Source organism: Mastigoproctus giganteus, chromosome 4 (assembly GCF_048544385.1).
Source record: "Mastigoproctus giganteus isolate SK-2022 chromosome 4, ASM4854438v1, whole genome shotgun sequence".
In the NCBI taxonomy this organism is placed as follows: domain Eukaryota; kingdom Metazoa; phylum Arthropoda; class Arachnida; order Uropygi; family Thelyphonidae; genus Mastigoproctus; species Mastigoproctus giganteus.
In genome coordinates this window covers 97,040,448-97,067,856 of record NC_143578.1, presented here as the reverse complement: position 1 = coordinate 97,067,856, position 27,409 = coordinate 97,040,448, and the positions used below count along the sequence as shown (strand labels likewise).

At 39.4% G+C, this 27,409-nt stretch overlaps 1 protein-coding gene across 1 annotated transcript in view; it reads left to right on the top strand.

Annotated features, from left to right (window-relative positions):
• LOC150086928 (protein Wnt-2b-A-like) overlaps positions 1 to 27,409 on the top strand; it is a 123,600-nt gene that overhangs the window by 70,800 nt on the left and 25,391 nt on the right. The window contains exon 2 of the mRNA XM_090372327.1: positions 8,068 to 8,303. Coding sequence (XP_090228453.1) covers positions 8,068 to 8,303 — 236 coding nt within the window. The remainder of the gene's footprint in view (positions 1 to 8,067; positions 8,304 to 27,409) is intronic.

Sequence of the window (27,409 nt, the reverse complement as noted above, 5' to 3'; positions counted from 1 at the left end):
GAGATTTAGAAGTGTGTGGGTCATGAGTAGTGTTATATGTTGTGCCCATTGTTTATCCGGCTTATTGGCCGCCAGGCCCCTAATGGGACCCGACGTTGCCCATACCTCGCCACGTGGAGGCTAGCCGGGTGTTACCATTAAGTCAATTGTACTCTGGCAGGTCCTGCCACTTACTTTCCTGGGATTTTAGTGGCTAGGACCTAAAATAAAATTGGAACAACCGCGGTTGATTTTAGTTCACTTACATTAAAGCGCTAATATGGGGTTTGACGCTGAAGGCCTGTTTCTGAAGTGTCTAAAAGGTTGGGCGAAATTTTTTTGGTGTATTTTAAATTTGTACGTGAGGGGCTATACACTGTGCAAGAGAAAGTGCTGGGAGGGGAGAGTGTGAAGGCTGGGGGTGAAATAGGAAGAAGAGGGTCGATAGGGTAGGTGACCCCCAATTATTCAGTGAGGCATGCCCATGCCCCACCAGAGGGAAGGAATGGTATAGTAGGGAAGAGAGGAGACAGCAAGCCGTCACCTCCCTTCCCTGCCGGGTGTGGAGTAAAGGAATTGCACTGCACAAGAGAGTGCAGAGCCTTGAGCCAATATGGCTCCGTCAAGGCAGCAACTTGGAGTTTCTCTATCTTCGTCGGTCTTCTCTGTCATCGGTAGCCTTTAGTATCCAGATTTGTCCTCAGCTATGAACACTGGTCAGGTCCGTTGTTAGTGTGTTATCAGTGGCTGTGGTTCTCTTCATCATATGAAGGTTCGCTTCTCTATGGGGTTATTCTTGCTGGTTTTAGATGATTAGTAGTGAGCAGGTTCCTGAGGGAGGTTCTCCTTGAGTCCTCTCCATGCGTGTTCTGTGTCTCTTTTTATTTATTTATTTTATTTTTTATTTTTATCTTCTTCTTCTGTAGATGGCTATCAGTGTTTTACGCCTACCAAATAGTTTTTGGGCATATTCCTTTAGCTCCCTGTATTCCTCTAGTGAGTCCAATAGATGTAATTCCAAGTTCTTGGGGAGGTAGTGTATTGCAGTGATCAGTCTGCACCTGAGGTCCTCATAATGGTGCAATCGTACATATTTGTAATGTACTCCCAGTACTCAAGTCCCCACAGGCACAGCTCGGATCCACCTCAATCCCCAGCGCTGTCAGCTTGGCTTTAAAGGCCCATTGACCAGTCAGTAAATAGGTGGTGTTATAAGCCAGGTTGAAACCAAGTTGGGGGACTGGGGTACATCCTTTCGATGTTCGGAATGAATTTCCTGGCGATATTTCCCTTATTTGAGTTGGCCCAGCGCTCCTGCCAAACTTGCATCAGGTGTTTTTGCAGTCTTGTCTTTTCAATTTTTTGTGGGCGCACCGGTTACAGTGCCACTTTCCAGTATCTGGAGTTGTGTACTTCCATCCAAGATAACGCCGCCTCCGCAGACCAGGGCCGCTGCGACCCTATGTGCCGCCAGTAAGCGAAATGAAATTTGCCGCCCCAAAATATTTCGATTAAAAAATAAAATGAGGCGTAAATAATTATTATTAATTTATTGAAAAAGAAAAGAATTACAACAAATCTCACATATATAATCAAACAACAAATAAAAATAACAAAATCATTCAGAAATTCTGGAAATAAACTTTAAATTCTCAAATCATAGTACTGTAATCGTACTCTATCGCAATAATAAAATAAAAGGAAAATTATAGAGTTAAAAATTACACAAATTTGTTTCTTTGCTTTAACAGATGCGAATTTATTAATTATTTCATTTATGTTTATTTGTTCCTAATGATAATTTTCTGTTGAAATTATTGAGTCGTTGTTGAGACATTGTCAATCGTAAATAATTTTTGAATAATCCGTTCACATGAGGCAACTGAAACTGGTAAAGTCAGAAAGGGTATTAACATTAGTTGTGGCATATGAGGTCAGAAAGCAAGCTTATACAGCATCAACCAAAAAAAAGCGGGGGGGGGGGTAACCATTTCCCATTCACCTCTCATTCCGCTCCAAACGTTTGTCCAGTTCTTCCTTGAATTTATTTAAGCTATCAATTTCCACGACGACAGATGGAAGTCTGTTCCAGCAATCAACCGCCCGCTGGCTAAATGCAAATTTCCGAACATCTATTCTACAACTGTCTTTCCTCAATTTGAATCTATGCGCGCTCAGGTTCATAATCTGAGCAAGAGGAAGAATCTCATCAGAACTGAGCCTGCTCAACCCATTCAAGGCCTTATACACCTCAATCCGATCACCTCGCAGGCGTCTAGTATCCTGACGCTACAATTTGCAGAATATAAGCCTTTCTTGGTAAGATCACCCCTTTGTTCCCCTCATTTGCATAAATTCTTAATGCAATTGCTACACTTGGAAAAGTATCTTTAAACTTGTTTTTAAAAATATATTGTAACACTTCAAATGGAGTAATATTGTCTTTAATATAAATTTGAAGTACTCTTTTCTTCAGTAATGCTAAACCATCAATATCAGACTCATTACGTTCAATGTCACTTAATTTAATATGTAAACCTTGCAAATTTTTTTAAGAAATCGTTATATGACCATTTTTTTTAAATTCAGAAATATTATAAAATATTTTAAATATTTCTATATGTTCTTTCATATTTCTAAACCTTTCAGTTAACGAGAAAGTGGTTGTGTCCATAATTTGAAAGAAAAAATTAATTTTGAAAATTTGCTGCGGATCCTGAATAGCTTCCTCTCTACCTTCATAATCGAAATGACGTATTTTTAATCTTTTCCTTACAGTGCTTACTTCTGGAAACTAAGCGGCAATGCCAGTGATAGTAACCATATTATTAGGCGAATCAAGAATTTTTTGGGATGCTTCCTCTGTTCTATTTTTTTGAAATTATTCCGTGATTTCCCATTGGTAGTAAGGCAAGGATGTTCCATGTCCCCCGCAGAAGCAATGATGAATCAATTTAAAGAAGAGCTGAAAGGAAGTGTAAATATAGGAGGGGAGAAGATAAAGATAATAAGATGACTAGATATTGATTGCTAATAATGAAGAATTACAGAGCTCCTTGCTCTGTATAAGTAATAAAGGAGTAAAATATGAAAGATTAACAGCAATCAAACCAAGGTAATGTTAATTTCAAAGAGGCCAGGAAGGAGCAACGTAATATTAGATGGAATAATATTGCAACAGGTCGACAGATACTTGGGAAGTATAATGAGAGAAAATAGAAAAAGTCTGGAAGAAATAAAAACAATTGCAATGGGCAAAGAGACATTTAGTAATAGAAAAGAACTATTGAGAAGAAATTTCAAGAAGGAATTAAGAAAGCAAATGGTGAAAACATTAATATGGGCTGTTGTACTTTATGGCTCCGAGACACGGACACTGGGAAAGAGGAGATTAGATGCCTAGAAGCTTTCGAGATGTGAGTGTAGAGGAGAAGAATGGAAAGGGTGAATTGGGTAGAAAGAGTGAGTAATGAGATTTTGAGGAAAGTAGAAGAGAGAACGTTAGTAAAGAATTAAGGAGACAAAATAACATATACTGGATATGTATTGAGAAGAGAATGCATGTAGAGGAAAGGGACTGAGGGAAGATGTGTGGGAAGAGAACTGTTGGGAGGAGGAGAATTGGAATGATGGATCGGATGATAAGAGGAAATTATGCAGGAATTAAAAGTATAGCACAAGATAAAGAAGCATCGCGCCAATGGAGCTATGAACCTGCCTGAGGGCAGAGAACTGGAAGAAAAAGGTTTTATAACTGCAAAATATAAATATGAAACACAGATCCAGATAAGCAACTTAACATGCCTGCAATTTCATGTACTGTATTTATCTCAAATGAATTATTTGCCTGCCATGTTGAATACTGGTAAATGATGGAAGTCGCGTTGATCATCTGATTGTATAAAAGCAATCAGATGACTATCACGACTTCTGGGTATGTGGGACAGGCGGTTGGTTAGGTTTTAAGAGTAACGCTAAGTTGCAGAATGATAATCCCTTTGGTTCTTAATTCGTGCTTAGCAGCAGCACTAATTGACTCAATTGCCCGAAGGCCAGAGGTTATGCGTTTCCAGTCAAGTCTCGTAATCTGTTCGTTAAATGGAAATTTTCTTCGTTCGACTGAAACTATTATAAATGTAATTTACCCAGAGGAATTTGAAAAAAAAAAAAAAATCGCTAAATAGAAAATTTCTCTATAAAGAAGTTCGTTAAACCGAGGTCCGACTTGTATATGTCCAAAAAAATTTTGGCGCCGAACTGCCCGCCCGTCAGCGACGCTTACCTCGCCTACCTACTTGTGGTGGCTCTGCCCCAGACGAGAACGCCTCGACCGCCATATTGATCCCTTTCAGTGATGTTTGAGGGGTAATACCGTGTTAAGATTCTTTATTAAGATATTTGACACCCCTGGACACTTCAAGAGACAACTGAAATTGCTAACCTCATCCATTACCTGAACCTTAAAATTGACTCATCTTGCAAGTTTTAAGACTCTGATTCTGTAATGTGTGTGAAGGAATATCAGTGCTCAACCTTTCTGCTACCTGCTCGCTTAAATCTGACTGATCCCTCCTCTTTTCATTTATTTGTTTTTATCTATAGATTACAATTTACTGTTTTGTTTTCTTTATGTACATTCTTGGGAAATTTTATATTGCTGTTTTTGTAACTATTAATAATAATAATACTGGACTACCAGCCTGATGGACCCGTGTTCGAGTGCCGCCTTGACGGAAGCGAACGCGACTCCGTCACAGTGCCGCCTTGACGGAAGCGAACGCGACTCCGTCACGCTGGGAGACCGGTATAATAATAGTAATAAAAATTAATAAAATAAATAAACATCGTGAAAGTTGCTCCAAGGACCTACCCCAAGGTGGGAGTGCAGCTAAGGCAGATTGTGACGCCATCTGGCCTCACTCGCAAGAACTACCACTGGACATAAGCCGAAGCTAAACAGGTCCACCTCCATAGATGGATGATGTCGCAGAGAAATATTAATCATACTGCATCGAGTGTGGCGCAGGATAAAGTCACTCGCGTTCAAGCCTTAAGCAGAGGGGTCGTTCGAAAAATCAGAGACGGTCTCCCGAGGAAGACAATGGAGCGAGTGGCGCTGTCCCCCGTATGGCTACAACAAGAGAAGGGCAAGACCATCCAGCCCTACCAACTGGAAGTGCTTCCTGCGCAACTGCGCTAGTGATCACCCAGGAAGGGAGAAAACGCCAACGCATGAAGTGGAGCATCGAAATGAATACGTACATCATGAAATGATGTACGTATTCATTTCGTACATACATACGAAATAACGAAGCTGGAGACACCAGACATAACAACCACACTGTGTACTTGGTAGCAATACCCGTCAAGAGGTGGAACCCCCGATCAGGGAGAAAAAATATGAGTAATAATAATAATAAGGCCATAAGGAAGATAGACAAACGGTATAATCCCACTCAACCTAAGCGAGGAGTCCACCCCCATCCAGGCGCCTCCGTAGCCAGGTGGGAAGGAGCAGCAGTGCGTAGCACACGCTTCTTGATTAGACCGGGGTTCAAGCCCGTCACCACCAAATACGGAGGATGCGGAAAGGTCAGGGAATGACCACCGCATATCCCGGAGCAATATGGCCTTAGTTGCTAATGCTCCTAAAAACTAAATAACAAACAAACAAACCCCCATCCAGTAGATACAAACGAAGCTAGAAAGATGTGCAGATAAGACACTCCATGGCAGACACTACAATGATCTTCATCAAGATCATATAGATACAACTGCTTCCAATGCATGGCTCACGAGCGGGACGCTCTACCCAAAGACTAAAGGATTTATCCTCGCCATTCAACACTAGGAACTATAGAAAATTCATCGCAAAGGAGCCCGGAATGTCAGATGACACATGTCAGCAATGCCACCTGGCCTCAGAAACGATCCAACACATCACCGCGGGATGCAAGGTGATCACCCAGACTGAGTAGACTCATAGACACGACCAGGTAGCCAGGATAATACATCAGAAGCTAGCTAGGAAATACCAGTTAGTCCAAGAATAAGAAAGTGTACCGTACTACAAGTACGAACCCCAGGCAATACTAGAGCTGTACTGGGACCGCGCCATAATAACGGATAGGACAATCCCGCACTACAGACTGGACATAACCCTTGAGGACAAGAAGGAAAAGGCTACCTATCTGATTGAAATAGCGGCACCCAACACTGGTAACCTGCAGAAAACCCATGGGGAAAAAAAATCAGTAAGTACGCGAACCTAAGACAGGAGATCAAAGAGATGTGGCATATGCAACAAGTAACGACCATCCCGATCATTGTGTCAACCATCGGTATGGTGCCAAAGACCCTGCATAACAGCATAGCAGCAAATAGGTCTCCCAGCAAACACCAAGGAATTCCATAAAGTCTCAATCCTTGAACACCTGTAGGATAGTCAGAGTTCCTCGACCAAAAATAACACCAGAAATAACAACAACAACCCTGTGTATTTGGTAGTAATATCCGTCACGAGGTGGAACCCCCAGTCAGGGAGAAATAATATAATAATAATGTGAGGGGACGATCCGGTAATCTGTGTATGACACACATGCAGATTATTGGATATTATTTTTATGAATAATATCGAATTATTGTTCCAAAAATATTCAATAGTCAAATTTTTACATTTGACTGTTGGATATTATTTAGCATTAGCATAACTTCCCATTTCACTGATCCACTCGTTCCAAATGTTTGTCTAGTTCTGCCTTGAATTTATTTAAGCTATCAACTTCCACCACAACAGATGGAAGTTTGTTCAAGCAATCAACTACACGCTGGCTGAAGGCAAACTTCCGCACAGTTATTCTACAACTGTCTTTCTTCATTTTGAATCTATGCCCCCCTAAGGTTTGTAATCTGAGCAAGAGGAAGAATCCCATCAGCATCGAGCCTGCTCAATCTATTCAAGGCCTTATACAACACAATCAGGTCGTCTCGCAGGTGCCTAGTTTCCAGAAGCTGCAATTTACAGAACTTAAGCCTTTCTTCATAAGAGCACCTCTTTGTTCCCTTCACCAGTCTTGTTACCCTTCTCTGTACTCGTTCTAGCAACTCTACATCCTTCCTAAAATGAGGCTTCCAGACCTGTATATAGTACTCAAGGTGTGTCTCCTGACCATTGCCTTTGTACAAGAGGATAACCACCTTATTCCTGCACGCAATATTCCTGTATATCATTGACAAGACCCCATGACTTACTCTGGCAGCCTATCTGCACTGCTCAGAGAACTTCATATCTGACTGCCCAAATACTCCCAGGTCTCATTCGTTCTCCACTACCCTGAGTGTAACACCACCCAGTTGGTACATTTCTCTGGGGTTACTTTTACTCATATGCAGTTCTTTACATTTGTCAATGTTAAACTTCAGTTGCCACTTCTCAGCCCATCTGCCCGACTTTTCCAGATCCTGTTGCAGCAGCATACTGTAATCGCTGTTATTATCAACTCTGCCAACCTTTGTATCATCTGCAAACTTTGACATTAAGCATGTTATACCTTCATCAATATCATTGATAAATATTCAAAACAACATCGGGCCCAACACCGAACCCTGAGGAACATCACTTTACCACGTAGAGCAGTATCCACTGATTACAACTCTGTCTTCTCCCACTTAACCATCCTTTTATCCATTGTAGCAACTTACCCTTAATACCATTCTGCTCTCCAATTGGTACAGTAGTCTTTCATGTGCAACAGTATCAATAGCTTTCCTGAAATCCAAGTATATGATATCATAATTATTTTTGGCATCCAGTTCCATTTAGAGTGTTTTCTTCCAAAGGATTCTATAATATTAAAAAAATATATATTATTATGAAGAACTATAATCTATCAGAAAAGTCAGTAAACTTCTTCCTTCGGAGGATATGCAGCTGCCGTAATTATAATTATGAGAGAATTTGCTTAGTTTTTTCGTTCTTCACCACAGTCTTACATTGCTGACTTTAAACACATTTTATAAACCATTTATCAGTAATTTTAAGATCATAAGATGGCGCACCAGTACTCTGACGTGTTTCTTTTTGTTTAGGCTTCTTAGTCAGCTGCACGTCTCTTCGACTGGACTGCAAGTGATTTGCGATAATTTGCCTGGTTTAGTAAGACGACAGAGATATTTATGCGAGAGATATCCAGACGTTATGCTGAGCATAATTAGAGGAATCAGACTTAGCATACTGGAGTGTCAACAACAATTTCGAAATCAGCGTTGGAACTGTTCTACGGTCGAGCGAGATGTAACAATTTTTGGAAAAGGAATGCTCAAGAGTAAGAGTTCCTCTCACTGATTAATCTCCTGCCAAATTCTTGATTCATTTCATTTACATGCAATTATTCTCATATCCAGCGGTGTGCTGCCAATCAATGAGCTCGCTATATCATCGGGCTCACTAATGTTGGTCTTGCTCTACTTTCCCATATTCCACACAAGGAAGATGGCCGTTTCTTTAATTGCGCAACTACAATAGCTGGCCACCGGCACGGAATTATGTTCGTTGGTTGAGGAGCTTTGAAAGTGTCGTTGTTTGTCGGTAACACGTGGGATTAACAGTTTATAAAGCATAATTAGCGGTCTTACGCACTGTTCGATGAACCATTCAAAATCTTAAAACTGGCTTGCGCGAGTCTGACCGAGCTCCTGGCGGCACACCCCTGCTCGTATCTATGAAATACAGTACACCGAAGATTATCCGGGATGGGGGGGGGGGAAGGAAGGATGTAAAGTAAATTTATTCAGTTAATCTAAACCCTAGATAATCTGCAAAAGGAAAGAAACAACTCGTAAATGTGATGGGGAAAAAAATGTAAATGCGGGGAAAAAAACCAGATGTAAATTTATTTACATATATATATAATTACAGTTAGTGTGTGTGTGTGTGTGTGTATATATATATATAAAATAATAATAATAATAATAATAATAATAATTATTATATATATATATATATATATATATATATATATATATATATAATAATAATAATTATTATTATTATTATTATTATATATATACACACACCACTACTCTATTCATATTTAGTAAAAATATGCTACGGCGTAAGAAACTTTGGCAAAACCCACATTATTTTTTTTGAAAAAAAGTAAAACAGTTGAAGTTTCTCTTAGTTTTATTTCTTGCAAATGATAAAGCGTAAATTGCGAAACATCATCATGTCAACAAGCGCGGCGTCCCTTTATTGTTCCATGTAATCGAGTGGAGCCTCATTAGAATTAACAGTTAAGCACCTTTGTCATATTTATTGATGAGCTTAAATTTCTTTTCAGTAGGACAAAAACAATGTTCCTTTTCACATGGATTCACACATTCAATATAAAAAATGTCGGGAAAGGATGTTAAAATTTCTATATAAATAGTAAAACCGAAGGTTTACTGAAATATGTAAGCCTTCGTGAGTCTTATGACGCAGAAAGCAGTGGGATGAGGTTTCTGAGAAATTCAACAGTCTTGTCTACAAGAACATTACAAAATATAAACAAACACCTGTAATGAATTTCTTTTTGACTTGACTTAGGGTTCCGGGGGCCCTAGACGCCGGTTATTCAGCAATCCAGATAATCGAGAGAGTACTGCAAGTTATTCGAAGCCCGATCAAAGGCTGTTCATATCTCCCATAAAAGTTACTGTAAATTGCGAGTAAAGTTTATATTCATAGTTCTCTATCTGTGTCTTCTTCTCAATTAAAATAAATATGATTTGTATGGGGATAATACACAGATAGAAAACCATGCAATCGGTGGACCTTATTTAACGCTCTTTTTATTTTAATTATTCCGGAATTGGTTGCTGGCTTTGTTTAGGCATAAATTCGACCATGCTCATTGAATAAGCGAAAATATTAACCCGAATAAAGTACACTTTGAAAGATAAAATACCATATTAAAACTAAAGAAATAGTGGGCATAAGTATTTTCACACACAGATTGTACAAATAAAAATGAAAGTGGATCAGTTTTACTACAGCAAGCAAATAAAATTTCATAGACAACTCAGTACGTTGATGATTAAAAACCATCTGATATCATGATGGAAAAGTCATCTTGGGCAGATTGAAATATTATTACAAGGAAATGTCATGTTGGCAACGCATAATTAACCAAGATGCACTTAACATTAGGTGCCTCCGTAGCCAGGTGGGAAGGAGCAGCAGCAGTGCTTACACACGCTTCTTGATTAGACCGGGGTTCGAGCCCGTCACCACCAAATACGGAGAATGCGGAAAGGTCAGGGAATGACCACCGCATATCCCGGAGCAATATGGCCTTAGTTGCTAATGCTCCTAAACAAAAAAACTTAACATTAAGAAAGAAAACTGCAAAAGGGGACTAAAAGGATGTAGGAAAATTCGCGTGAAAGTAAATAAGAAAAGACTGACTGCTAGAATTTGATTTAAAGTACATGGGAAACGCTTCGACGACAACATAATTTTCTGACATTCGCTCATTGGCCGAATGAACCTGTCAGTCAACCACTTTGACGTATGTTTGTTTTATTGGCTGTTGCGCGTATTCGTCGATCAACCACTATCAGGGATCCCAGAATTTTCAAAATAGAGTGGCTAAGGCTAAGTACGTTAAAAGGAATTAAAGCATTGTTCAGAGGTATCATTAAGATTTAATCATCATATAGCAATAAAAAGGCCACCTTATTTTGATCATAAGGGGAGGGCTAATACCTCTCCTCTTATGATCAAAACCTTTAGCTCCTACCTGGAACTGCCCCTGACCACTATACCATTCTAGTAAATTCAACCAAACTGTACACTCACAGTGAGTGTAAATAGTGGCATAGTGTTTTGTGGAAGGCGCCTCCGGTGGTTTTTCACATCTGCGCCATTATACTTTGTGGAGAAGCACAGAACCTCTGAAAGCCAAAAAAAGTGTAATGTCTGGTTTGAGTCAGAGTAGCGTTATGTTCTGTTGTGTCTCTGACTTCTTGGCCGCATGGCCCCTAGTGGGACCCTACGTTGCCCGCTACCACCACTGAGAGGTGACCCAGGCTGCCCATTTTACTCCGGTTGGCCTCTGCCAGAGTCGCCTGAGCTTCCTGACAGAGACAAAAAAAAAGTTTGGAAGAATGAGTAAGGCAATAGCGGAGAAAGGTGGGTTAGAATGTAGTTAAAAAGAGCAGGCCACAGCGAAGGGGGACTGTTGGAGATGGGAAGAGTGGGGAAGGGGGCTGGCCCCAGGGGTAGAAAGTCATGGGAGACAGATGCTCCCACAGGTCAGTATCAATCCTGACCCCAGAAGAGGTTAGCATGACGTCATATAAATTCCACGACGGAGAGTTCGTCGTCAGCAGATCCTACTCGGGAGCGACGGCCCGAGTTTTGCATTGTGCCAAGGTTTGCACTTAAATCCCACCTGGATGAGAAGGAAGGGAATGGGGACCCATCGAGTAATGACTTGGAGAAGCAGGCTGAAACATTATAGGTGATTGGGAGCTGGATGTTGGATGGTTTGTGGAGGAGTTGATGCCAGGATAAGGCGTCTTTGCTCGAAGAGAGAAGTAGCAAATGTGGGAAATGCTGTGAAAGCATGTTTGGAATTGATTAATGCACTAACAGATTGCATAGTAGTCGGGTTAAAATCTGTGAGTAGTCGTTGTCGGAGGTCAAGATAAATGGTGCAAGAAGAGATTAAGTGTTCCCAGTATTCAGTTTCTTCACAGAAACATTCAGGTCACGCAGCTTTTTCTTGATGGAGCAAATGTGGAAAAAGCTGTGAAAACATGTTTGGAATTGATTAATGCACTAATAGGTTGCATAGTAGTCAGGATATCTGTGAGTAGTCGTTGCGAAGGTCAAGATAAATGGTGCAAGAAGAGATTAAGTGTTCCCAGTATTCAGTTTCTTCACAGAAACACAGAAACATTGATCATCTTCAGAAAGACCCAGGTCACGCAGCTTTTACTTGATGGAGCCATGTCTAGTTAAGAGATATGAGGTCTCTAGGTTTGATGTAAACCATTTAAGGCACTTCTTATCAATGGAAGAAACCAAGGGAAGAAAGTTCCTGGTAATATGACCCTTGTCCACAGTTGACGAAAGAGTGCCAGACGGAGACGAGTTCGGCCCAAATGCGTTTTCTCTCTGCTTTTATGTCGGTGTCAACCTGTGTTTGTATACCAAGGAAGGGGGCAGCTTGATTCTTGCGAACACAGTAAATTGAACCCTGCACAGTGAGTGTAAATGTGTACGAGAGCTTATAGGTAAAAATGCCTGTATTTTTAACCGATTTTTAGCCAATAACACATAGGGGATATATTGTATTTCCTCGCAGACTAAAAACGGGAAAGTGAATGCTTGCTTATTATTAGATGAGGGAAGAAAAACAAAAAGAGAGAGAAAAACTGGAAATTCCTAAGTGAATTTGTTCAATAAAATTCATTGAAATACTTAAGCCAAACAGAAGTTCTTTTAATTCAGCTTCACAATATTTGATAAGTTCATTCGGCCTCGGTTATGGGATATCAGATAAGTATATCATCGAAATGTTTTCAGTATAATCTTAAATAAATTCTCTCAACTGACTTAATTTTGCATGACAAGCCTAGAAAACACAGGTTAAATTCTCAGTTCATTAGTAAAGTTAGCAGCCCACATTGTATTTTAAGTATGGAAGAGTCGTTAGCAGCCATGTATATGATTCTAAATCAAGACCAGAAAGAAAGAAAGAGACATTTTGTTTTAAAATGACAGTAGTAGTAGGGTTTAGGAACATCAGCGACTAAAACTATATGCTCTGTATATACTTCTCTGTAAATTGGGTGTGTTCTGTGGTCGATTTTCTGTTTGTTGGACAAAAAACCCGAGTTTTCGGGAGGGGGAAAACCATGCTACCTCGCTTGAGACCGACTAACTCAGCCACGTTGTGAAAAAGGTCCATTAAGAAATTTCTCACGTTATCGTCGGGGCTCTTTTCCACCCGGGTTGGAGAAGACGGCGATTCTACCAACTGTGTAGGAATTGTCTGGAAAATGGCACCAAAGTTTAATGCTTCTAAATGTAAGATTTTGCACCTAGGGAACAAAGTCCAGGAGTTACAAGATAGGGGAAGTGCAGTTAAAAGTGATCCAGGAAGAAAAGACTTAGGGATTACGATTCAGTCACACATGAAACTTTCCATGAAGTGTAAACAGGCGGCTAGTGGTTTTATTTATGATATACAGGACAGGACCTTTGCAAGTAGGAAGAAAGGATGTCATTATCTCTTTGTATAAGATAATAGCGACATCGCATTTACAATAGTAGTAGTAGTGGCATGTGATGCAAGAAAGCAAATGTATGAGCTTATGCAGCATCAGCCAAAAAAAAAAAAAAAAAAAAAATCACACCATTCCCTCCAAATGCCTGTCCAGTTCCTCCTTAAATTTATTCAACCTATCAACTTCCACAACGACAGATGGAAATTTGTTCCAGCAATTAACCACCCGCTGGCTAAAGGCAAATTTCCGCACATCTATTATACATCTGTCTTTTCTTAATTTGAATTTATGCCCCCTTAGGTTCGTAATCTGAACAAGTGGAAGGATCCCATCAGAATTTAGCGTGCTCAACCCATTCAAGGCCTTATATACCTCAATCAGATCACCGCGCAGGTGCCTAGTCTCCAGCCACTGCAATTTGCAGAACTTAAGCCTCTCTTGGTAAGAGGATCCCTTCATTCCCCTCACCAATCTTGTTGCCCTTCTCTGTACACGCTCAAGTAAATCTACATCCTTCCTAAAATGAAACCTCCAGACCTGTACGCAGTACTCAAGGCGTGGCCTGACCATTGCCTTATACAGAGGGATAATCACCTCCTTTTCCCTGCTAGCAAAATTCCTATATATCATTGACAAAACCCCATGACCTGCCCTGGCAGCCTGTCTACATTGCTCAGAGAACTTCATATCTGACTGCACAATTACTCCCAGGTCTTTTTCATTTTCTACCACCTTAAGTGTAGTACCACACAGTTGGTACGTTTCTCTGGGGTTACTTCTACCCATATGCAGTACTTTGCATTTGTCAAGGTTAAACTTCAGTTGCCACTTCTTAGCCCATCTACCCAAATTATCTAGATCCTGTTGCAGTAGCACACTGCCATTACTGTCATTAACAACCCTGCCAATCTTTGTATCATCTGCAAACTTCGACATTAAGCCTGATATACCTTCATCAATATCATTGATAAATATACAAAACAACAGTGGACCTAACACCGAACCCTGTGGGACTCCACTAATAACATTAGTCCAAGAAGAGCAGTACCCATTGATTACCACCCTCTGTCTTCTCCCACTTAACCATCCTTTTATCCATTGTAGCAACTTACCCTTAATACCATTCTGCTCCAATTTGTACAATAGTCTTCCATGCGCAACAGTGTCAAAAGCTTTCCTGAAATCCAAATATATGATATCAAAATTATTTTTTGCATCCAGTTCCTTTGTAACCACATCATAATATCCTATCAAATTTGTCAGACAAGACTTTCCCTTAACAAAGCCATGCTGTGTCCGAGCTATAACTGAAGTCTTGTCTAAATGATCCTGCAGTGCTTCTTTAACCAGCGACTCCATTATTTTACCCGGAACAGAAGTTAAACTAACTGGTCTGTAATTACTCGTGTCACCCTTCGATCCCCCTTTGTGAATTGGGGATACATTTTCACATCTCCAGTCCGTGGGAACCTCCCCTGAGTCCAAGGATGCTCTCATAATTATGGCTAAGGGTTTGCTTAGTTGCTTTGCCGCCTCCTTTAATATAACTGGATAGATCCCATCCACCCCAGGTGCTTTTCTTACGTTTAACTTCAACAATTTCTCTTCCACTTTGCTCTCAGTTATTACAAGATCATTAAGCACCCTGCTACAATTTGATAACCTTCTGCCATTTTCAAACCTTAATAACTCCTCATGTGTGAATGTAGATGCAAAATACTCATTCAGTTTGTTTGCTATCTGAGCAGGATCATCAACAGTCGAACCATCGATGTCAAGTGGACCAATCAGTTTCATCCCCTTCCTTTTAGAGTTTATATAAGTAAAGAAATCCTTGCTGTTTTTCTTAGCATCTTTTGCCAAGGATTTCTCGTAATCTGCCTTGCCTGCCAAACCTCCTTTGTGACTTGATTACAGATTAACTTATATCTGCCATAGGCTTCTGAGTCGCTTGATAATTTATATGCATCCCATGCATTTTTCTTCTCTGTTACGAGTCTCATTAGTTCATTTGACAACCATTTAGGCCTAAACCTTGAACAATATTTCTTAATAGGTATGAAACTTTTAGTAGCCTCCACGATTAATTCCTTGAATGCTTCCACGATTAATTCCTTGAATTTAAAAACTGTCGGAGACAGTTTTTAAATTCTGTTCTAGTCTGGAGATCACACTTAAAAGAAAGAAAAGACTTCTATAAAGGGTTCAGAGAAGGGCAACCAGATTGGTGAGGGATGCTAATCGATGCCCATATGAAGAACGGTTTAGAAAGTGCGGGCTGCAAAGCTTGGCAACTAGACATCTTAAGGAAGATCTGATAGAGGTATATAAGGCCCTTAAGGAATCAGTAAAATGACTGAGGTATGTATAATTTCACTGTTAGGAGAGAGAAGAACCGGGGAACACAATTACAAAATTTTGGGGAGTAAAACTCTGGAAGTATGTTGCAGATCATTGGATGAATTACTTGCAACAGTGGTCTAGGTTGATAGTTTGTGAAGTTCAAAGCGGAATTGGACAGACTTTTTGACGACAGTATGAATGATAGTTTTTTGTCAGTGTTTAGAGCATGGATCTTTGCGATATAAAGTGATGGGCAAATCTAGCTTCGCAGTTATTGGAAGATCTAGTCGTGGGAGGATAATCGCTTCCCGATTTTAAACCAGAGGCAAAGGGAGAAAAGCCCCTTCCGATTTTAAATCAGCACGACAGGGAATAATGGGGAAGGGATTTTCTCCCCTTTGCCGCTGGTTTTAAATCGGGAAACAAAATTACGAACGGGAATAGATAGCGAAACAGCACTCTTAACGCAAAATCATGATTAGTAGCCAACCATTGCGAAGCTAGATCTGCCCATCACTTGTTTTTGCAAACATCCATGGGTAAGAGCCTTGTTCTAAAGTCTATTTTGTTTTGGCAGATGCAGAATAATAGCTATTGGCTCTCCTAAGCATGTATTAAAACGCATTTCGTGTTTCAAAATAACTTTTTACAACGCAACAGTGGATTTGTTACTTAATCATGTTTTTTTGTGGGGGGGGGGTAAATAGCATTAACAAAAACACGCTCACTCCCAGTCAATGCCGGTTTTATTTGTTTATACCAGTGCATTGAACAGAAATAAAATGTTCTGCGTCATTTCCCCCGTCCTTTCACTTATGTTTAGTTTATCAATGAATGTTTACTATAATCATTAAAAGGTTCAGAAAACGTAAAGAAATACGAATTTGGCGTTTCTAATTGTTCTGCGAGACTGAATTTCCAGCATCCAGTGCATTATCTTCTTGATACTTTGATGTAGTTTATTCGTTTTTATCATTATTTTCCTTATAAAGGTAACAGTTCGCATATTTTTTTATTTTATTTTGAGAGGTTATTTCGAAAGTCATTGTCCGAATGTGATACAACACCCTCTGGGTTTATTTAAATATTTTATCAGTGGCACTATTTTTTTCTTCTTTCTCCCAAATAAAATTTTAGTTCTTTATATAAATTATTTAATTTATAGTTAATTTTGTTAATAGTTTTAAATAAATGCCGAAAACCTCCATTAATTAGATAGCAAGTTTATATCACTACGTGTGCTTCTACCGGAGTCTCACTGATTGCAAAATATATGAGATAACTCTGCAATAATTACTTTAATATAAATTAACAACTATGTAGATCACACCAGTTTCTAACTAGTCATTGACAAGACTATTACCATTACTGTATTTTATGGTGATTTATTCGAGCTACAGTCCACTCAAACGAGTATACTATTATACTTCTGCTTCACACATTCAGTTAACAGATATGTGGTTGTCATCCATATAATTTTAGTTCAAATCTGATGAAACATTTTTGATGCAACATTTATTTTAAAAAATTGTTTAACATGGGTTACTGGCTATTACAACTTGTTTTACAGTAGAGAATAACACTGTCCTTTTTTAATGATATGAAATTGTGATTTTTTAAAAATAATTTGATCATCTTCCGAGTTTTGCTCGAAGAAAATGTACTCACAGTTTTTGAAATCGGAACATTCAATGTCCCCAAAACGCAAAATATGATTAGACTCATCACGAGATTCAGAGAGTACCCCATCTTCATATTCTCACTGTATGCATCTGAACTGTTTTCAGTAATATATAGCACTTCGGTTATTGCTAGATGTATCCCGTGGTTATGCACCTGGTACAGTCTTATCAGCTCCTCCAGATAGCTACATACCTCCTCATTACCATGTAGTACAGACTCTTCCCCTTCCTCCCTCAATTCAGCCAGCATCATCCTCAGATGCTCCAACACCATTCGCTGTCCAAGTTCCTGTTCAATCCATGCAGCCTTCAATAAGATTTAAGGATCAGCATCAGAGCAATTTAAAGCCGGCCCCTTTCAAAATCGGACATGTGGTAGGCAATGGCACCACATTATCTGATGTCACAGAGACCATAACAAAACCAACTCCAAAAACTACAGTTAAAGGAAGACCTCCAACATGTCACACCCAAAAGTTCAGTGAACTTTTGGGTGTGACATTTTGCGATGCCGCTCGTATAGCACATGATCGATGCAGTTGAAGGAATTTGTTGGTGGCCACAACAGCTCCTCAGGGAACTATATGACTGGAAGAAGAAGAATCCCGTGGTTGTAAACATAACCGATGAATTGCCTCAAATAAACTTCCATTATTTGAAATTACAATACTTGCCCTGTTATAATGTCGTATATGATACAAATATACAATATACGACATTGCAATAGGGCAAGTGATATTTTTACTACTGCCAAAATATGAAGTGATATTTTGACTATTTCAAAATATCACTTGCAACCACTGTACAAAATTCAAGTGTTTTCTGTACAACAGCTATTTCCGAAAAATTTTCTTCTGATATTAACCAGACCTAGATTTCCAAGTACTTCGTTTATGTAATGCAAATTAATACTGCAGTTACATTTATTATGTCATTTAGTATGCGTGTCCGTTCATTGTGAAGTTAAATGTTTTATTTTCTTAAATAGAAATTGCTGCATTCATATGTAATATATAAGCAGAAATATATGCGCATGCGCAAAATTGAAATTTTATGCTCCTGATCATTGTTTGTACTGGAAAAATAAAAGAAACTATTAATTTTTTCATGTTTATATTTTATTGCTGTAACTTTTTTTCCATCTTCAGTAGAATTATTTTTTTTAAATAACATGTAAAGAGAAAGGTACTATTAAATATTTAATTTTCTTATTAAAAAATATATATTAAGATACAATAAAGTAGGGAAATCAATTAAGAAAAGCAGATATATTGGTATACTGCATGAAGAATTAAAAAAAAAAAAAAAATCCAAAAACGTTTTCCATAAAAAAAAAAACAATAAACAAGGTTGGTCACCTCGCAGGAGTAGCGCGACTCGATCGCACCAAAATGGGGAGGTACCACTGCCGGGCTAGAACTACTACTAATTTTTCAGTGATTTGTGTCGTTGTCATTCTTTTTTTCTTATTGATGAATTGTGGGGCGTAGATTTTTACAGCTTTTATCTTTATATTATTATATGTATTATCTATTCCTTCAATATCTTTCTTTAGTACCTTTGTTAACCTTTCCGTTTAAGTTTGTTCCACACCATTTTCCTTTGTATTAGTAACCACTGATTATCATTATCTTGGTGTTGTTCTCAGACAAGAGTTCCACACACTTAAGCCCATAATGCAACCCAACTGTTTAGGAATGCCAGAAGTTTATCAAACTGTACGTGGAGATAAATGATCTTGTAATAACTGAAAGGAAAGTGGAAGAGAAATTTCTGAAGTTAGAAAGGCACCTGGGGTGTATGGGATCTGTCCAGTTATATTAAAGGAGGCAGCAAAGTAGGTAAACAAATCCTTTATTATGAGAGCATCCTTGGATTCCTTGCATTATGAGAGCATCCTTGCATCTCCAACTAACGACGGGGATCAAAGAGTGACATGAGTAATTTCAGACCTGTTAGCTTAACTTCTGTTCCAGGAAAAATAATGGGTGACACTGGTTAAAGAAGTAATGCAAGACCATCTAGACAGAAATGCAGTTATACTTCGGTCACAGCATGGGTTTGTCGGGGGAGGGGGATCTTGTCTGACCAGTTTGATTGAATACTATGATACAAAAAATAAAATAATTCTGATATCATATACTTGGATTTAAGAAAAGCTTTTGACACCGCTGCACATAAAAGATTGCTGTACAAATTGGAGCAATGTGGTATTAAAGGCAGGTTGCTGCTCTGCTATGGATAAAAGGATAATTGAGTGGGAGAATGGTAATCAGTGGACTAATGCTATTAATGGAGTTCCACAGAGTTTGGTGCTGGGCCCATTGTTGTTGTTGTCTACATTTATTATTGATACTGATGAAGGTATACCAGGTTCAATATCTAAGTTCGCAGATGATAGGCAGGGTGGTTAATGACGATATGCTACTGAAACACAATCTAGAAAAATTAGGCAGTTGGGCTGAGAAATGGCATTTGAGGTTTAACATTGACAAATGCAAAGTACTGCATGGGTAGTAGTAATCCCAGATTAACGTACTAACTATGTAGTACTACTACACTCAGGGTAGTAATAAATGAAAAAAGATCTGGGGGTAATTGTGCATTCTGATATGAAGTCCTCAGAGCAGTGTTGCCAGGTCAGGTCATGGGGTTTCGCCAATGATATACAGGCATTTTGCTAGTAGATGAAGGAAGTGATTATCCCATTGTAAAAGGCAATGGTTAGGACACATCTTGAGTACTGCATACAGGTCTTGGAGGCTTCATTTAGGAAAGATGTAAGCCGACCGGGCTAGCCGGGTGGGTAAAGTGTCTGCCTGGCAACCCAAAGGTTGCGGGTTCGAATCTCGCCTCGGTCTTGGATCAAAGTACTGCAAAAACCTTGGGAGGTGCATTATGGCCACAGAAGCCAGTGCACCAACAACTACTAAAAAAAAAAAAAAAATGTAGAGCTCCCAGAACGGGTACAGAGAAGGGCAACGAGACTGGCGAGGGGAAACAAAGGGGAGCTATTATCAAGAAGGGCTTCAGTTCTGCAAATTGCAAGGCGTCTGGAGACTTAAAAACCTGCGAGATGAACTGATTGAGGTGCTTAAGGCTTTAAATGTATTGAGAAAACTCAGTGCTGATGGGATTCTTCTCTTGCTCAGATTATGCACATGAGAGAGCATAAATTCAAATGAGGAAAGGTGGTTGCAGAATAGATGTGCGGAAGATTGTCTTTAGCTAACGGGTGGTTGATTGCCGAAAATTCAAAGGAGGACTAGACAAACTTGAAGGGGATGGACAAGTGAAATGCGAAGGTTTGGTTATTTTTTCTTTTGCTAATGTTTTTTAAGCTTGCTTTCTTGCATCATTTCTTTTCCAATATTAATACTACTGCTAACACTAATTCTGACTATGATGAGAAGATTCAGGATCTAAAGTCATTTTCTTTATCTGAGCAAATTTGCATATATCTGATTGAGGCCGACACACAGTAGTCGTGGCGCATCATAGCTTTAGTCGCTTTTGCGCTAATAAAATCGAAATCAAACCAGCCGACACACAGAGTAGCATACCAAAATATTTATAGCGAAGGTAAAGAAAGCCTGCACGAGAAGCACGCAAAAGTTCGATGAAATTTCCCGGTAAAAGTACTTTGCCGTAACGGCATTTGTATTGTTGCTCGCCCAGTAAACACAGTGCGTGTTATCGGTCAAGAGTAGAAATTGAAACCCTCCCGAAGTGGAGGGATAACTTGGCCTTTTTTCTTTAGAATCACTGGTGGACTAGTGGATAAATTTCTTATTAAGAAAAAAAAAAAAAAAGGCAAAGGAAGCACACGAGAAGCGCGGCAAACTTCGAAAAAGTTTACCGGTGAAACTACGTTACAAACATTTTTTACGACGCCAGAACTTCCAATATGACTCTGTTCGTGATTCAATTAGTTAATTCAATTAGTGATTCTAAAGAAAAAAGGTCAGGTTACCCCCCCAACTTCTAGAGGGTTTCAAGCTCCCGTGAGATTCAACTTCTACTCCAGACCGATAATAACACCCACCGTCTCTTTACCAAGCGAGCAACAATACCAATGCCGTTACGGCAAAGTACTTTTACCGGTAAATTTCATCGAACTTCTGCATGCTTCTCGTGCAGGCTTTCTTTACCATAGCCATATTTATTACACGAGGCTATTTACATAAGTACATACATGTTAGAACACCACTAATAAATGATAATTCAACAAAACTGTAGCACAAACTAATAACAACAATACCTATTATTCAACCTTTTACGAGAAATATATTTCAATTTATGAAATTCAAATATACGTCTCAAGGAACACAATTATCGTTACAAACAACTATTTCTCCAATATAAAATTCAATTCTTGTAAGTTGTAACACCAACTTGCTAATATAAAATGCTCTCTAATCATATTTTCTTTCCGATGGACTGTCGTCTATATAATTGCTACTCAATTCACACTGCCTTTTCACAATTAATTCTTCTCCCTTTTAAATTCTTGACACTGCATTACTTCATACCTGTTATTCATAAATCTTTCGTTCAATTCAATCCTTTCTACTTACCTTAATAATGACATTTTCTCTGAATTTATCTTTACCATTACTTATTTCTTCCCTAACGTTCGCATTCCAGTACTGTAAGCATTAATCATATTAGTCTGTTCTGTCAAATTTTATCTCGGTTCTATTACAATATTACTTTTGTAAGTTATGAGGACTTGCATTTTTTTCCCCTTGTGGCGTCGTCTCTCTGCAGATCCGTCTCCCATCAAATACAAGAAAGGTTTTTATCAAGGAAGTTCTGAAGTATAGTCTAATTTTTAGCTTTTCAATTCACCATTTCCAAATCTAGCTAATGGAGATAGATCTTGCCTGAGCAAGAAATAAAAAGCTCTGGTCCATAACATGCAACCTTCGCAGTCCGCCAATGGAATGTTATATAAACGATTATGACCGTCGATTACAGCTAAAACTCTCTTTAACTACTTCACGAATATTTGGTGCCTCCGTAGCCAGGAGCAGTAGTGCGTAGCACACGCTTCTTGATTAGACCGGGGTTCGAGCCCGTGACCACCAAATACGGAGAATGCGGAAAGGTCAGAGAATGACCACCGCATATCCACGGAGCAATATGGCCTTAGTTGATAATGCTCCTAAAAACCCAACAACAACAACTTCACGAATAATAAACATGTTGATTCAGCGAGACCGGGAAGGATAGGTGTCTTTAAAACTTTACTTTTCACGTATTAATTACATATTTTCCTTGAAGACTTAAATTTCACACACTGATTTCCGCTCAGAAACTTGCATATTTTCTCTTTCGAATTTAATACTATTTCTCTGCCCATTGGAAAACTGTTATTTACAAAGTGGCTACCATTTCCTGTTTTTCTAAACTTTAAATTCTATGAGTATTCAAATTTCTTTGTTTAGAGCACACTTTCTCTACTGAAAGTCTTTATTCTTTTTTGTTTGAAATGCGTTTCCCACTCTGTACTCAAATAACCACGTTTGATATAAAAAGCTACCTGTTTTGAAAACACTCCCTTAAGAGCACTTTTATGTAAACCGCTGCCATAACATTTCAGATTTTTAACCGAAATTTTCACCTGTCGGCTTATATTATTATTAATATCATTTTATTTCCACATCAGTGGGCACCCCTGGAACAGCCTGGTTCGGCTAGAAGGGTGTACATTATGCAAATTCCAGTTGAATGCATTCATTGGAATTGCAAGAGATCAAAACAGATTGCAAAAACATAAGGTAAAAATCAATACATCAAATAATAAACAACAAAATAAATAAATAAATAACAAACAATAATAAACAGTGGTGAATCCAGGAAAGCCTTTGCAGGGAATTCTTTTCACAAAGCGCTTATTGTTCGTGTTTATAGAGTTCTTTCACTATGTCCTGTCTATAGCGCTTCGAGCTGCAGAAAGATGAAGCATCAATTCCCAGGAAGTTGTACATTCCGAACGTATTTGCCGGGAACACTGACCTAAGGTATTGCGCATTTTGCAGACAAAGTGTTGAACTGCACCGGGTTCTTTGTTGGGGTCCGCGGGTTTGCAGAAACATCCCAGATATCAGGAGAATACATTTGGCCGCATAGAAGTTGTGCCAAGGTGTGTAGATTCCTCTCTTTGACTATGGTTTCCCAGGGTTTCATGCCCAGGTTTGTATAGAGCACACTCCTTGAGATGGGGAAAGGGTAGCCCATCTCCCTGTTTAGCCATCTCAGGAGCCAATATTCAACCCCCAGGAATCTCTTCAGTTGAGTAGAGGAAGCTCCTGACCAGAGTACCGAAACGTAGAGCGGTACGGGTGTTAAATTTCTTCGGACGTATTCCAAGACGAACTCCCGAAGCCTAAGACCGACTAACTCCTGTCGGATTGCCCAGTACGCCGCAAGCGTTTTTAGTCTGGCCATCTTGAGGTGGTCTTTGAAAGTAAGCCCATCATCCTACTTCAACCCCAAGTCCGTGTGAGAGTGAACCTTTTTAATGGTGGTCCCATTTATTGTGAGCATAATTTCATTAATAGTCCTCCTTTTTGTGAAAGTCATCTGAGCTGCTTTTTGAGGATTCAGTTTAAGTCCCAGACGTCCTAGATAATCCTGGATCTCGAACAGTACTATCTAATTTTCATAGGCGACTGCCTCAGCTTTTGCTGGATCGTCGGATGTGACCAGCATCTTAAGATTATCAGTGTATGAAATGAAGTTTGGGTGCTTTGCAAGGAAGGGCTCTAGTGCTGCGGCGAAAAACCATCATGAGAGAACTCCCCCTTGTGGGATGCCGACAGAGGTCGTGGTGGTCATCTCCAATCTGTGGTCATATTCGATAAATATTTGTCTGTTGATGAGGAGTTGATAGAAGACAGTAAGAAGATTACCTTCGATTCTGAAATAATGCTTCAGAATTTTAACTAGCTCTGTTGTGCTGAGTATGTCGAAAGCTGCTTGTATGTCCAAGAATAAGATTTCAAGTTGTTTCTTTGAGTTAAGGGATTTTTGGATTTCACAGCTGGTCATTAATAGATTTGATAGCATAGAACTCCTAGGAATTAACAGTATGAAGATGCTCTGGACGCCCATTGAAGCAGTGATCGACTAAGGTGGACTGTATCGTTTTTTTCAAACACTTTTAGTAGTCCACAGGAAATAGATTGCTCTGTAGTCTCTGGGATCTTTTGGTTTATTAGTTTTAGGAACTGGTAAAGCGTGGTAGACATTCCATATTGTTTCGAGGATGCGGTTGAAGAGGTGATGTAACAGGTCAATCACAGAAACTGCATATTTTGAGAATAAAGATTGGAAATCCGTCAGGACCAACTGTAGATTTATTGGAAAGGCTGTTTACTGCTTTCATAATCAACTCCCTTGATACCTTAACATGCGCAAGCTCGGTCCTAGCGTTATCTGCGATGGTCGCTACAGGGACGGGCGGATGTTTTTCCTGGTCAGAGTCGAAGGTTGACTGTATCCACAGTTTGATCGTGTCTTCATCCATTTCCACCTGACGACCCCGTGTGGAAACGATACGCTTGGAATGCCTAAGTCTTCTCTAGATATATATACATATACGATGTGCCTCTTTCTGAGCACGCAGGAAATTCGCTCTTTGTTTGTCGTAAGCGATATGATCTAGCATGGAACCGGACTTTTTCCAGGTTCTGTAGGATTTTTGCTTTAGATTAAAAGAATCTTTCGTTTCGGAGTTGAACCACCACTTAGTGTTTGAGATTTTAATTGTCTTCGACGCACCAATGAGAGCAATGTGTCTCAATTCGTTAGAAATGGCATTAATTGCCTCTTCCACTAGTTTGAAGCAGAGGTTATTCCAATTAAATGCTTTGAGTTCAGTGAGGATAACATTTGGCCTGACTAGGTTGGTTGAAAACGTAGTTACTGTTTGTACCTGGTCCGCTGGTTTGGTCACAGCGACTGAGGTTGCAGGTGTCTGTGCAATTTCAAACACTGTAGGTGGCCCGACACGAATTTGGAGTTATAGCGTATGATTTGTATTTGTTCAAAATTGTGGTACACGCTGTCCAGGACTTGATTTCCTCTGGTCAGTGGTGTATTCAGTGGTATGAGCCCCCAGGTCCGCATGGTATCTTCCATTTCTTGCTTTGCATCCTTGTACTTTGGCAGAGGCAGGTTGAATTCTCCTAAAATGGTTGTTTGGATATTGGGGCATAAATGAGCAGACATCCATGAGATAAGATCCTCTCTGATTGATGAGGCGTGTCCTGGTGGGAGATATACAAGGCAGATTTGGATCCTTTTTTTCATTTTTGTTGAAAATTGCAGTGATTGCTTCATGAAAAGTATAGAAGATGGCAACATCACCTCCTCTCTTATCCTTTCTGGAGTTTGCAATGTATTGATAATGACTGGAGGAGAGGAGAAATCCAAGTTGTTTTCCCTCATCAACCCATGTTTCCGAGATGCATATGAAACAATGTCTTCCTGGAGGGGCAGGGTTTGCAAGGTATGTAGCTTGTTAGTAAGGCTCTTAACATTTTGTAGAAAAAAAATGTTAGTGTTGTTTGGGTTACATCCATTTGCATCATGTCAATTGATTGCAAATGGATGTAACCCAAATTGTTGTATACTAGGGGACTTGTGGTTGGTATCTTTTTTTGTTTCGATGAATAGCTTAATTAAGGCCCCTGTCGGCCATACTGCTGGGTTAATCACCTCGTGCAGATGTGCCCGAGGAAAAGACAGAACAAACGAGGAATATGATGGGTATTTTGTTTTAATGGCTCTAACATCTACCCTTACCCCAAGCTCTATGTCCAGGAACCTTTTTATAGCAGTGGCCGGGGTAGTAGGCGCCAGCCTAGTGATGAACAGCTCGGCCCGCGAAGTCACTGCTGTGATGTTGTAAGTTTGATACTTAATCCAATTTTAAAGTCCAAACTCGCCGTTCCGTCCTTTTTTCGGTTGTTTACTTTTATTGAAATCTAATCTTTCTTGAGTAATTTGAGATACCGTTTGTAGCCATATGTTCCCCATAGTTTTTGACATATATAAAAAATAATACTTGTAATACTAGCAGTCATACAAAACCTTATTATACTGGTAAAATTTCTGGCCTAAATAGGCTCTCTTATAAAATAACTACTAATATTTTTTTTTTACTTCCATCATTACTTGATGGTTCCGTCGTAAAAGACGACAAATAATCTCTGCCAATCACGCTGTCTCCTTGCCTGTTTTTGATTCATAGTTTAATTATTTTGGGAACTTTCACGTTTCTTTTCAATGGTAATTTTGTGCACCCCATCTATACGTCCATGCAACCACTTGTTAATGGTACTTTTACAGCTAATTAACAAAAACTAGTAGTCCAGTATGTACGAAGATACCTTATTCCGGTTGTTTTTATTAGGAAATTCCCTGTCATGGAGTACTGGGTCCTGAGATAGATTAATGGAGCTACCAACATTCCTTTTTTACCCCAAAAATCAGACCCCTTTGCAACACTCAACATCACCCCATGAAAATAGGCCAAACAGAAATATCGTCACCCTATCTCAACCTCTTTCGCATAAAATGGATGCACCATATGTATAGAAGTGTCCAGATCTAGCTCAGCCCAGGCGAGCTGTCAAAGACGGACAATGTCCGGTTCTCCAGCTAAAACACACCTGAATTTCCTGCAAGGTGTGTTTCCCACAAACACCTTGGGATACACTTAACCTCGACTATGAAAAACTATGTAGCGATAAGAAGTATAGAAATATGGTGATGATAGATACCTATAAGAAGATAGAATTTTAGACCTCCACCAATCCTTATCCTAAAAGTTCGATAGTTGAGGAAACCTCCATAACTGTGTAACCTTGGCTGAAGACAATTCACAAGAGTACTGATGGCGATTTTGAGGTTGTGGGGAACCACCGGTCCCGCCTTACCCTCAACAGTATACGTCGCCATTCACAGGAACACATCCGCTGCGTAAACTGAAAAATTACCTGTACTGTTCGTTCGTTCTCTTCATACCTTTATTGAGATATGCTGTTACGCCACAATAGTCAGCAACCTAATTAGGCAGTTTTTCAGTAAAGAAGATTATTAAATTATTTAAG